We start from the raw sequence: 13320 nt of genomic DNA, 5'->3' as shown, positions 1-13320 counted from the left end.
AATTCATAGACCTTACACTCCTACAGGGAACAGAACTATGATTCACAATAATATTGAAAATGGAATAACTGAAAATTATTACAGGAATTTGTATGACCTCTGTGTAAAAACACCATTGAGGCAGAATGGTGATAAACCTAACTGAAGAGATACAACAAACGCACAAAACCCTTCTTCTCACTCAGTGTAGATCACAGTGAGAAGTGGCTGATGATAATTACAATATCATGTAAATAATTATGTAGAGACAGGACATGGGGGAATGGCTTCAAACTGAAAGGGAGTAGGTTTAGATTAAATATCAGGAAAAAAATTCTTTACTGTGAGTGTGGTGAGACACTGGAACAAATTGCTCCAAGAAGCAGCTACTGGTGGATGCCCCATCCCAGGCAGTGTTCAAGGCCAGGCTGGATGGGGCTCTGAGCAACCTGCTCTAGTCAAATGTTTCCCTGCCCATGACAGGGAACTAGATGATCTTTAAAGTCCCTTCCAACCCAGGCCATTCTATAATTCTATGATAATAAAAATATTATTCTGCAATTTAATCATATCTGAAATTCTCAGATTCTGTTTTTCTGTTTACAGACTACTTAGGAAGTCCCTTAAATTGTGTCAGTAAAAAGTGTGTATCCTATGAGGAATTAGAAAAGGCCAACAAAATCCAGATAATTAAAAATGCTAGTCAAATTGATAATAATGATATGATATGAACAGTTCAAAAAGGCATAAAAATTTTACAGCAGCAGAGGCCTACATTTTTAAAGGAATCCTGCTTCTCTGGGTCCTTCATAGGAGTCTAAGTATAGATCACATTTCCAGTTTTTACCATCTGGGAAATATAGCTCTTATTCAGAAATACTGCAATAAAGTATAAGCTTAAAATAATGTTAGTCCTTCCCCTAGATGAAAATTCAAATAAAAAGGTGAGAAAATATTGACAATATGAAATTTTTGCTTCTTCTAAAGTCTGCAGTGAACTGTACTTCCACATTAGCAACTGCTAAAATTCTACCTAATTGGGAAATAAAACAGCAAGTGAGCATGCACCAATGCAGAGCAGAGAAAGTTAAAAGCTTAATTTCCTCTCTGGAAGTTTTTCTGACTCTGATATTTTAGACAGAGCAAATTTTATTCAGTTTTCTATGTCCTCATGCATTTTTGATGAGTAAGCCAGGAAGAAATTCTGCACAATTATATTTATGCATAAACAACCTGCCCTACAGAATGACCTGAAACAAAGATATTATGTCCAAACTAGTAACACAAGAATTTATTAAAAAACATCACCAGAATATTTCAGGCAATGTATCTCTGTAACTGCAAAGATTACTCAGTGGTTCGACCCATCTTTCCAGAGATGTTTCAAGGATTGGTGTGTGTGTTACAAAACAAAACACAGAATTATAGAATCATTTGGGTTGGAAAAGGCCTTAAAGATGATACACAGTACCTAAATGCAAAGTTTGTGGACTAAAGAATATTTAAAATAGGCTTTCTACTTTTAAATAAATTTTTAAAAATGCTACTATTTTTTACACAGATATCACAAGAAACTGTGACAATAAGAAGATACTGAAATGTCAACTTACAGTTTACAAAAGTGTTTCTCCTGAATCACATGAAATTTCATGTTCTAACTCAGGCTTTTTAGGGTTTCAACCAACTTTGGGACCTGTTTTTGCCCACAACTGTTTTTTGTATGGTGGGCATTAAATAAATCCTGCTGAAAAATAAACCCTTCCACTGTAGACACATCTTGTGCCAATACAGTGCATTTTATGGCTGCACAATTTCCTCAATGTTCTCAAAGCTGAAGGGATGAAAGCACATGCTCCTTATAGGCATAAGCATCCAAACTGCAGATTTTGCTGCTCTACTGGAATTTCCCCCCCCATATACTTGGCTGATTCAGCTGTGCTTACAAAATATAGCAATATGGACCACAGCAGTTCCACTCCTCACAGTGAAGGGTCTGACTGGTCTGGCCTGTGGAAGGGCACCATGGACAAACTGCAGGCTGCCCAGCTTCCCTGTGCAGTCAGCTTACAAGTCATGAAGGAGCCTTGAAATGTGCATAAACAAAGTCAGTAGAAGAGCCTTTACTGGTGAAATTGAATCCTCTTATGGAGAAGAAAATAAGGATAAGGTATAAGGCATTAATTAGCACCACTGATTGATCCTTACTCACTTTGCATGAAAGGCAGGATCAATACTGTATTCCCTATACTTCAGGAATGGCCACAGCAAAGGTGAAGTACATAATCACTTCCCTTTCCTTTTTTATCTAGACTTTTTTTTTGTCCTATTTAGCCCGCCTAATGTTCTCAGTTTCAGCTTAGGCATGTGATCTGCTAACACTCAGTGTCTACCTGTGCTCTAGGCTTCTGCTTAGGGGAATAACCCCCTAAGAAACCATAATAAAACCACTGAATGAACACAATTGTGTACTTCCTTCACAGCAAAATATAATTAGATTATAGAATGAATAGAATTGTTCAAACTGAAGTTTGCTCTGAAAACTGTACCTTTTTTTTTATTTCTGTACCTCAGTCCTCAGTATTTTCTGCTCACTATTTATACATGAAGCTATGTCCAAAGTGAATCAAGAACCATTAAGCCCTGGAGCCTTACCCATTGCAGCTGGAGCAAAGGAAGATGAGGAAGGTGAGGAACAAGAGTGTTGTCATGGCTGCCAAACTTCCCCACAGGATTACGTGGATCTGTCCAGTGCCTAAAAAAACACCCTCTAGTCCCATGGTACTAGCAGGAGCTGGTATCACTTGGGGTTGAAGAAGTTACTCCTTGAAGCCTGACATCTGTGCTGCATGCACCTTCTGTTTCTGCAAAAGGAAAGAAAAACACCATCAGAGGTTAAGAGAAATTTTGAAGATAATGAATCTGACAGCTACAAGTCTGGCAGGAGAGATTTTCAAATCCAGATCTTATGAAAACCAGTTTCAAATACAAGCCAGCCAGCCAAAGAGATTTTCAGCTACATTTCTGACAGTAACATAGAACAGATTTGTCAAATATTAATGCAAGTTGTTACCTATCTACAATCTCAACATGAATAAAAGGTAGTACAGCATCTCTGTACTTGGATTTTCAGGAAAAGATTTATAAATCTGCTTTGAGGGCCAGAGTAATCTATTTTGTGGTTATATTTGCAAATTTCATTGAAAAGTGAGCTTTTGAAACCAGCTACAACGCCTGCAAAGTTAACAAGCCAAAAGAGAGCTGCAGCAAGCATTCACCTCCTTCTCTCTCAGTCTCTCCTGACTGCATGTGATTCAAGGCTTAAAGTGCAGTGACAAAGAAACTATGTAAGTCTTTGAAAGAAATACCACAAAAACCTTTCTTGCAGCAGATAAGATCCAGTCTTATTTCTGTGTGACATGCTTATTTTCTTAATAGTATATCTGGAGAGTAGCATACTGAACTTTCTTTTTTAGTTTCTCCCCACCTGAGTCTGAGAAAACAGCAGAGCAAAATAAACAGGGTGGTTTTTAAGTACTTGAACAAACACAACTTTTGCTACAGCACAGCAGCCCACGGGGAAGACTCCTGGGTAAACCTTATTTGTGATATATAAGTTTTGGTGTACAATATATTCTAAAATTCTGTACCTACATTTAATACAATACATTGTTGACATGGCAAAATTAAAAATAAGTTACTAATTCTTCACTGCTGAAGGTATCAATTCCTCCATAACTTGAACAGGTTATGCAAAGCCTATTTACAGGCTTTCAGCCTGACTAGATTGATAAAAACTGAAATAGAATACAATGGCTAAGAAATGAGCAGATATATTTTAGGAATGAAAAAGTAGCACTAATATAAGATTGACAGTGTCTAAAGCCACTAATGACTTACTTTAATGCATGTATTTTTATAGATTTTTTAAATAGGAAATATGTATGAACATATATTTATTTCTTTGCAGCAAGAAGCATCCTTTGTAAAAACAAATTCAATTAGGTATTAATATCAAACTTGTATACAAAAACATATCACCATTTTGTTATTAAAATCTTACAAGAAAATAAGATTTACTTCTAGAAAAAGGCCATTCAGATCAAAGTAAATCTGGTGAATCAGAGATTACTTAGTTACACATAACAACTAAGTCATGTGACTGGGTAACTTGGGTAGTTCTTAAAAGGAACATTTCTGTTCCTGCATAAAATGGACTCATCCATTTCAACCATGCAGGATCAGTCTTCTGAATATCTTCCAAGAAGAACCTTACTAATTTATCCACAGTGGATAAAAGCTTTTTTTAAAAACTTTTTCCTTTAGATAATAATGGTATTGGATATAAGTTGAAATGGGAAGAAACAAACAAAATATGGAAAAAGTTGCTGATCCCAAAAAGACCAATTTCAAGGTGTAGTTAAATACTTTTAGTTTGAGCAAGAATCAAGAAAGCCAGACATTGTGTAACTTCGCCAAAGCCCTAAACGGACAGGAAGAACAGGTGCCAAACACCTTGGCAAAGCACATACATCTTACTGGTAGTTTAGAGCACTGACACCCAAGAGCCAGCGCTCTTCAGCGATGACCACTGCCAAGCAATGTGCCTCTCTGGTTATCTTGGCAAAGCCTGGAAAATTAAACATTCAAAAGCAGTGGCAGATCACTCTAAAAATTACATATACAGCAGATGACACAGCCCTGCCTCATCCCTATTTTAAAGCCCAGGTTGGGTTATTTCTACTGTGAGTCATAGTCATAGCACTGACTGTGAAATGAAGAGACCTTAAGGGAAACTGAATCAGGTTTAGTCTGGAGAAAACTTGGTGTAATGCTCATAAAGACCTCCGTGATGTCATGCAAAGGCACTGTGCATTGGAATGGATTCCTGTAAAGGTGATGGACTGTCCTCATCTAGAAAACATTACAAACCACACTGTGCTGGCTGCCTTAACTAGCTAAAAAGCCTTGTTAAGATGATTCTTGAATAGAAAGTACTTCCCTTTTAAAATTTTCTTTTTTGTGAATTTTCAAAGACATTTTCTACCCTGCTAAAAATTAAAAAAAATATTCAAAAATATTTTAGTTTCTTTTATCCAATCCTTTTGCCTTCAAAACCCCTGAATTTTCTTTTTTCCTTGGAAAAAAAATGAAATGAAAATGGAATGTAAAAACAAAGGAAACTGAACAAAATCTTTTTTCAGCATTTTTGTTGTCTTTTCTTCCTTGGTTTTCCAATTATTTCCAAGAAATTTATTTATTCTATTTATTTGCAAGAAATAAAAAGAATGCAAATGAAAAAAAGAAACTATTTTTTTCAAATATTGAAATAAAGAAGAAAGATGAAATGAAGAAAGAAAGAAAGAAAGAAAGAAAGAAAGAAAGAAAGAAAGAGAAAGAAAGAAAGAGAGAAAGAAAGAAAGAAAGAAAGAAAGAAAGAAAGAAAGAAAGAGAGAGAATAGGGATTTAAAGTCTTTTTCTTAAAACAGAAACACATTTTTATTTTCTTTTAGAGCAGATACAGACCTGTCTTGAAAGATATTTAAATTATTTCTACTACTGAGTTCATAATTTTGTATCTACTCTGAAGAAGGGTACTATACCCTCAGAAGACTAAGTAATGTAACTTAAGCTAATACTCTAAGGAAAGTGGAAAGTGGTTTTTTTTTGTTTGTTTTTGGTTTTTTTTTTTTTTTTTTTTTTTTTTAGTTCTAAATATATATTCTTAAGATTCCAAGACTTTAAATAAAGATAATATTTAAGCTAGGGAAAGTTAAGGATACATGGGGAGCAGCCCCATGGAAAAGCTGCGTCTTTGAAGGCTTCAGTACAGAGTTAGGAAGTGTTGGGATGAGCCGAAGCAGATGGAGCTCAGACTGAACTTCAAAAGGAGTGAGATCAGAAAGAGTCGGTCAAGGAAGACCTCTGTGTGTCATGTCAGGAGTGAACACAAGACTGATGGTACACATGAGGCATCCCACCAGGCAGAAGTCAAAGCAGCAAAGGGAATGACCAGGGCCAGAAGATGTGGTTAAGTTACAGGAAACCAGCCCTAAATGCTTTGACTATATGCTGAGAGAAAGAGGTCAGAAAAGGACAGAAAAGCACAGTGGCACTTGAACCAGGGGAGGTGACTGCTGCAGACACCTCTGCAAACAGAACAGAGAAATAACTAGGAACAGACTGATGACAGGTGAAGCCCTGAATGAAGGAAGGTGAGCAGGCAGAATGTGACCAGTGATTCCTATTAGCTCCTTGAACAGCAGGAGTTTAGCATAAGTGCTAAAGGACTTAGCATCTGCTCAGCACACAAGACAACCAGAAGTAAAGAAAATTATAACACAAAAACATCTCAGCCTTCCACTACCTGAAGGGGACCTACAAGAAAACTGGTGAGGGACTTTTTTAAAGGGCATGTAGTGATAGAACAAGGGGAAGTGGCTTTAAACTGAGAGTAGGTTTAGATTAGATCTCAGAAGGAAATTTTTTTACAGTGAGGGTGGTGAGGCACTGGAACACATTGCCCAGAGAAGCTGAGGGTGCCCCATCCCTGGAAGTGTTAAACATCAACTTGGATGGAGCTCTGAGCCAACTGTGTCTAGTGAAAATTGTCCCTGCCCTGGCAAGTGAGTTGGAACTGGAACCTTTGATGTCCCTTCCAACCCAGGCCATTCTATGATTCTATGGCTCTAGATTCATCCTCTGTGATCCCTTATCATGTAGTGACATCAAAGGGCTTACTCCTTCTGGTTAATGCCTCCCAAAAATGAGGCTGAAATAATATTCAGCCAGGCTGGTGCCTTTAACACAGGAGAGCTCCTGGAATGCTTGAAGCTGGACCAGCACCATCAGCTGCCCCAACCAGCCCTGGACAGAAATCTGGCAAAGACATACACTGGAAACACAACTGCCGGAACTCCCTCTGCTTCCACTACGTGAATGCCTGTACAAAACATCAATGCCTAATACCTTGGATTTAGGAGATGCTCCAGAGGCTAGCTTTAAAGAGAAACTTATTTGAAATTGTAACGATGGAACAACAAGTAGCTAATTTCTACGAGCTCTCTGACAGCCGAAACTATTAACTCCTGCTTTTATAATAGAAAGTGATATTGTGCTGCCCTCTGGTGAATCTCTCTGTTCGGGGTCTGGGATTTGTGGCTCTTATGAGGGTGCTTCAGAGTTTGGTGCAAATTCTGCTGGTACAGATGGAGTTCGCATGGGGCCCTTCATCTGTCAGGCTCAAAACAGTCCTATCTCCACCCTTGGAAGTCTGTCAGGCTCAAATAGTTCAACCTTGCAGACACACTGATGAGACAGAATAGTGTCAATGGAACTGTTTGGGGTTTTAAAAATTATTTTCCTGTGTGACAACCCTTTAAAGATTAAGATTTCTTCCACTGTACCCTTTCCACAGAACTCTGCACACAAGTTGTTGGGGATGCTGAACTCTTAAAAAGAACAAAGAGAAAGGCCTGGAACATGAGGGTAAGAAACCTGCTTATTTCATCTATGGCAAAGTTTAAATAGTCTGCATTCACATTTCAAAGTCACTACCAGTTCAGAAAACTAATCTTTACACAATATTGGATAAAATTTCTTCTTCTTGTGAGAACTTCTTGCTTTTTAGGCATAAATATTTGCCATTACTGAAATCCCTATGATAAATGATGCCTGTAGCCATTCCTCAAAATTGCACTTAAATGCCCAATTTTATTTGTGGTTTCATGACAGATATTTTGTTGCATAACCATGCTTTTATGGTGAATAATGTGTTATTTTTGCTTGCGGCTGTTGCAGGGATAAAGCAGAGCTGAGGTCGTTCAGGCTGACGTGATGATGAGGAGAATGCAATTTTGGTTCCAAAAAGCCTGTATCTGGAGTGAAGCAGATAGCCAGGCTGCAACGCTGGGGAGCATATGAAGCATAAATTTTAACTGGTGGGGAAGCTGCTGCAAAAGTTTGGGGTGAGACCCGAACACCTTTGAAGACTAGCATCCAAAAGACCCAGTGCACTTCAGGTCCAGGATCTGGCCAGGATTTTCTGAGCAAAGTCCTGCCTGAGTTTATGGTGGTACATGTAAAGGATGTGCTTGTGATAGGCAGATGCCATGCTTCAGTGTCCCGGCAGGAGATGGCAGCGTGTCCCTCTCCCACCACCTTCCCCTTGGCTTCTGGGTTTAGAGCAGTTTCATTCACGTCCTGCTGCAAAGAACACTCGGCCCACGCCTTCCAAAGGGAAAAGAGTGGGAAATGTCAACAGCTTCACTTCTCTAGGTTTCTTAATGAATTATAGATGGAGCGTAGGCAAGAGACTAAATTGTTCTGACAACTGAGTGGCTTTGAATGTGAGAAGCCAAACGCGACAGGACAAGAGAGATTCATGGAGGCTGTGGGGATTGCGGCTCCCTGTCCAGGGCTGTCAGGCTGTGTTCGGCTAACGGGGGCATTGCCCAGGTGCTTCATGTGCTCACCCCTGAGCTCTGTTACAGGACTCCCTTGTGAACTGCTCAGTCTCCTACTGCTCTCTTCCCCCTGCCACCCCTCTGGCTCCCAGTGCTCTCAGTTATCCACTGTTAAACTGCGAAACAGATCAGGGCGATGAGATGGTTTGGAAGATCCCCTCCACTCCACAGCAGGCCTGGCAAGGAGCGGGCAGAGTGGGAAAGAAGGTTGGAATTTTTATATGAATATGGAATATGGAATATGAATGTGGAATTTTTATATTTTCTGGTAGCAATCTCCCAGAGAGCTGTATTAAACCAGAAAATGGGGAAGTAAAAGATATGTGGACCCACAAACTGAAACAGGAGCTGAGAAGTATGAAGTAATGTCTTCTTGTCGACATCCAGCTGCAAATGTTGCCATTCAATCACAAAACCAGACCGGAAACCTGGGCTGCAACAAACAGGCAACAGCAGAAATTGTCCTGCACACGTGACTAACACCTCTCAAAATAAGAGCCTTTCATCTTCTGTTCCTCCAAATCCTGAAAATACACTTTCCCTATGAAGATAGCATCCTACAGGAGACCAAAGGACTTACCTTACTCCCACTCCAGAAAATTCCCTCTGCAACTTCAAACCCAGCTCAGGCACCAGCAGGCAGAGTATATCTCCAAGGGCACAAGGACAGAGCACACCCCTTATATGTGACACCCTCAAGGCCACCCTAAAGAAAACATCTGAAAGCAGGCAATCCTCAACTCCTGTACCTACAGCAGCTCACACCAAACTATACACCTCATTTAGAGAAGGGGAAGGACATGGTAGATGCACTTTGTTCAATCCGTAACCATTTCCATGTCAGGACTGTTCTCTGCATGCAAATACCATGACACTGGCAGGAAAATGCCATTTGTGCTCCTGAAACAGCCCTTAAGTGTAGCACTATGCTGATCTGTGTTAAAATGAAATCAAAGCACTCTTCCTTCAGCCAAACAACCCTCCTTTAAACCTCTTGATTTTAAATTGAATGTTTTCTGACCTTTTCCACTATGTGGCCTAACCAGGCTTTAACTGCAGAGCAGCTGGAGGCAGCTCCTGAGTGTGTCCTTTCTGTAACTTGTCACCGTTGGTGGATTCCTGACAGCATAACCCGATAAGGCATTACACACATATTTTATGACATCATCAGGGCTGCATTTGTTCTTGTGTGGGCAAAATACTTGGGTCAAACTCTTCATAGGTATCTCCGACTGCAAGTCCTGCATTGGAGCCTGTCTGCAGAAGCTGGTGGGAGTTGTGCTTTAATGAACATTAAGGTTGGGTCCATTGCAGTAAATGAAGCATGTTGGAGATAATTGTCTCGTACAGCCCAAGCCCACAATCTCATACTGTCTTATTCTCCACAGAATGGTGGTTGTATTATCTTCCAGGAGTGGTCCCTGACCAGAGCAAACTCCTGAGTGGTGCATGGGATTGGTTTTGGGAGACAGCCTTTTGACTTCAGCCAAAATTATGCTTCAGGCTGTTATAACTTGGTAAAATCATATCTTTTGTGTTTCATACTGGGCATCTGATAACAGTGGGTCCTTTGGACCTTAATCCCCCTGTACTAGAGATCCTTCTCTTCTCTCAGTACTTCTCCATTCAGGACATGTCCAGCTTTCTATCCACTCCAGCTCCTCTTTCTCTCTCAGTTCCCAGTCCTGTTTGCTGCCTGAGGCAACCACCTCTGCTACAGGTGCAAAACACTACATTAAGATATCAAAATAGGAGTAAGTGTGCATGAGAACCGAATAAAATAAATACAAAGATGTCAAAATTTTATCAAAAATTTCAGATAATTCTCAGGCATTGCCACATTAAAACAGATGATACTATGGAACAGCCTGAATACACAAATGTGATCCTTGCTTTACATTGGTATAAGTGAATAAGAAAAACTGCTATTAGAAGCTTCTGGAGACAGTAGGTGACAGGACTGCTGTTTGGACTAAGCTGCTGTCTGCAGAACATTTCCTAACAACTCAGTGTTACTGGAGTCAAGATTGTAAAGTTTCTTCGAAGGCACTTAAAAAACATTATAAAACATATTTGTAATTGGTCAAATTGCTGTTTCTGCATCTTTTGGCTTCTAACTATCTAAATGTAGATCCAGTACTGAACTACACAAACATTAAGATCAAGATCACCTTTCTCCTGCAGTACTCTGAGCATTTTGCTTTTAGGGTTTCTATGCACTAAATCAGGACAAATACTTTCCTACAACAGATTAAAGCTCTTTTGGTGGTGCAGTTGTGTTTTGAGCTGCTTGGCTTGGGAGCACCTATTTCTGAGAACAGTTCAAGACAGACACATATTATTCCAAGCTGTGAAGACCAGATGTGCACATAATTAAGGCCTGGTCCTGAAAGCCTGATGCTGGAAGGAATTACTGACATGGACTGAGCTGCTCTTGCAGGCTGTCAGATGAGCCTTGCAGAGACTGTGCATGCCATAAGCCTTCAACATAGTTCAAGATTCTGCTTTGCAAAGCAGCAGAATAATGAGGTTCTGATCTAATGTACCTGTACCTACTTCTTCAGAAATCATGGCTGGTTTATCAAAGGATGTGTGTGCTATATAATGCAAAACCAGATCTAAGACAAAACCGAACAGTCCAAAACCACTGGTCACTTTTAACCCCTTCTAAGCCTTAACATCTTCTAGAGAAAAACCAATTCTCCCTGAACCTATCTATCTGTGGCACTGCAGAAAAATAAAAAAGTCTCTTGCAGCAGTAAAGGCTGATCTATGCTAAAATCTGCATTCATACTCCAAGCAACTCATTCATGCCCTGTCAGACCACGTCACCTCAAGGTTAATATATTCAAAGTTGACCTGACTTCTTCTGCCACTCTTTCCTTTCTATTCCTACTAGAATTCTAGTAAGTGCACACAAGCCTGCAGTGCAGGCAGCCTCTCCTCAGAAAGAAATAAATCTGGGAAAGTGGAAAGTCAGGAAAGTTGTATGAACAATTATGCGTGTGAATTCATAGGCTCACTTCAAGGCAGTGGAATAGTTTTCTTAAAATGCTGGAGGATTTCTGAAAATAAGAGATGTCACTAGCAAGGTTTTATAGCAAGCTGTAAAACTAGATTTTCAAAAGAAGGTGAGCATAATTGCATGTGAATGTGATTATGTCTCCGTGAAACACAGTCTCCATCCTGGGGTTAATACACGTGCATAATTATGCACCTAACCTGTCACAGAGCAATCACATTTATTTCCCACATTCACAAGGTCTTTCTGTGTATAAACCATACACTCACAAATCTCTGCCAAACGCAGCTTCCATTACAAATCAGGCCCTGAGCAAAGAGGTTTGTAACCAAAAACTTAAAGCTCACAAATTCATTCCACAGTGGCTAATAAGGTTGTCTCCATTCCACTACCAGCAGTACAAACCTCCCCAAGCACAAACAGGGAGAAGGGGAGTGCTGAGGCCACAGCTCTCAAGTGCAGAGCACTGGCTGGGCTTGGCCAGCTGCTGAGGAAGAACCCCATAATGAAGCCTCTGTGCAACAGCTCCTAGGAACAGCACCACATATTTTCCCCAGGCTTTAGCAGCCAAATAATGACTGTCTTGAATGCGACAGCAGAAAAGCTTTATCTGCTGAGTGACCATGCCAAAGATTACAGCTTAATTGTTGCATTATTATGTTCTTTCCCACACCCCCACAATATCCCATATTGCTTTCTGGCTGCAGTGAGGTAATTAGACCACGATTACTGCATACTTTAGAGTATATAGAAATAAAAGTTGTCTTTGTGTTTTCCAGCTCTGACACAACTACTCCTGATAGCTTTGCTTTTCCTGGAACTAGATGCTCTTTCATATTAAACAGGGCTTGTTTATTATTTCACTTTGCAGTTTATGTAATTCTACCATGCTAAATCCCCTTTCAGTTTTTGCAGTGCAACCACATTTCAAGCAACCCTTTTGCCATCTCAGGTAATAATAATAGAAACTGAGACATTCCCCCTAGCTTGGGAAGTAGGCACACACAGAGTTTGTCTCAGTCATCTGACCTAAAAGACCTCTAAAATCCACGGCAATTGTTCTCAAACTGGTGTTTGAATCGGGCCAAGAAACACAACAAGTAGATGGTACTTTTCCAGACGCTACTTCCAATTTACAAAGGACCCCAACTGTATAAAATTACAGAAGACTGCAAAATATGCAGCAGCAAAACACAATGCTTTGATAGTCCCCAGTGAAATACTGCTCTTTTTTTTCTCTAAAAAAATTTAGAAAGAGACTTCTACTTAGAATGAGATTTCACTTCTGTACGCTTACATTTCTAAAACCAGGCTTTTGTTTACTCAGATGCTATCTGCAGACTCCCACCTGTGGGATCTCATCTCTGTTCCCATCACAGGAGAAAACTAAATGGCTCCCACTAATACTAAACTTTCAGATTGCTCAAATTTTATTACTTAGAGTGAAAATAACTCTACCTAAAATGAGAAATTAAAAAAATGTCTTGTATCCAACTGTCAGGGTGCTACAGCCTTTTAATGTGCCTTGAGTGAGATGCACCCCTAAAATGAAGCACATGAAGATCATCCCAATTCTTTTAAAAATTAATCAAAAAAAATTTAAATCTAAACAGTCCAGATAATTGAGTGACAATGCTATAATAAAATCTATGTATATAAATGTCTGGAAGACAGGAGTGTTCCAGGGAAGCTAAGTGATGGTCCTTAGAGGTAGAATACAAATTAAATCAGAAGGGCCTGTTATATTTAAGATTAAGTAATCTTGAAACAAAAGGAATTAGTGAGAATTGTGTGATATCCCACAGCAAGAGACGCAGCCGTGATTGAACTTGGTGACAAATCAATTTGAAGAAAACA

The 13320-nt window shown here is 39.6% G+C and overlaps 1 protein-coding gene and 1 long non-coding RNA gene across 5 annotated transcripts in view; one reads left to right on the top strand and one right to left on the bottom strand.

Moving 5' to 3' along the window:
• The window catches only part of PAG1 (phosphoprotein membrane anchor with glycosphingolipid microdomains 1), a 104574-nt gene that overhangs the window by 10994 nt on the left and 80260 nt on the right, over nucleotides 1-13320 (bottom strand). For all 4 annotated transcript variants that reach the window (XM_068186077.1, XM_068186092.1, XM_068186086.1 and 1 more), the window contains one exon: nucleotides 2632-2840. In XM_068186077.1, the coding sequence (XP_068042178.1) occupies nucleotides 2632-2756 (125 nt within the window). In that variant the 5' untranslated portion in view covers nucleotides 2757-2840. The remainder of the gene's footprint in view (nucleotides 1-2631; nucleotides 2841-13320) is intronic.
• LOC137471646 (uncharacterized) lies at nucleotides 2836-4280 on the top strand. The gene is made up of 2 exons (XR_010997751.1): nucleotides 2836-3323; nucleotides 3453-4280. It is a non-coding gene; the product is annotated as an uncharacterized lncRNA (long non-coding RNA).

This window comes from Anomalospiza imberbis, chromosome 1 (assembly GCF_031753505.1).
Source record: "Anomalospiza imberbis isolate Cuckoo-Finch-1a 21T00152 chromosome 1, ASM3175350v1, whole genome shotgun sequence".
In the NCBI taxonomy this organism is placed as follows: Eukaryota; Metazoa; Chordata; class Aves; order Passeriformes; family Viduidae; genus Anomalospiza; species Anomalospiza imberbis.
Note: the sequence above shows the minus strand (reverse complement) of the source record. Positions and strands in the feature narration are given on the sequence as shown.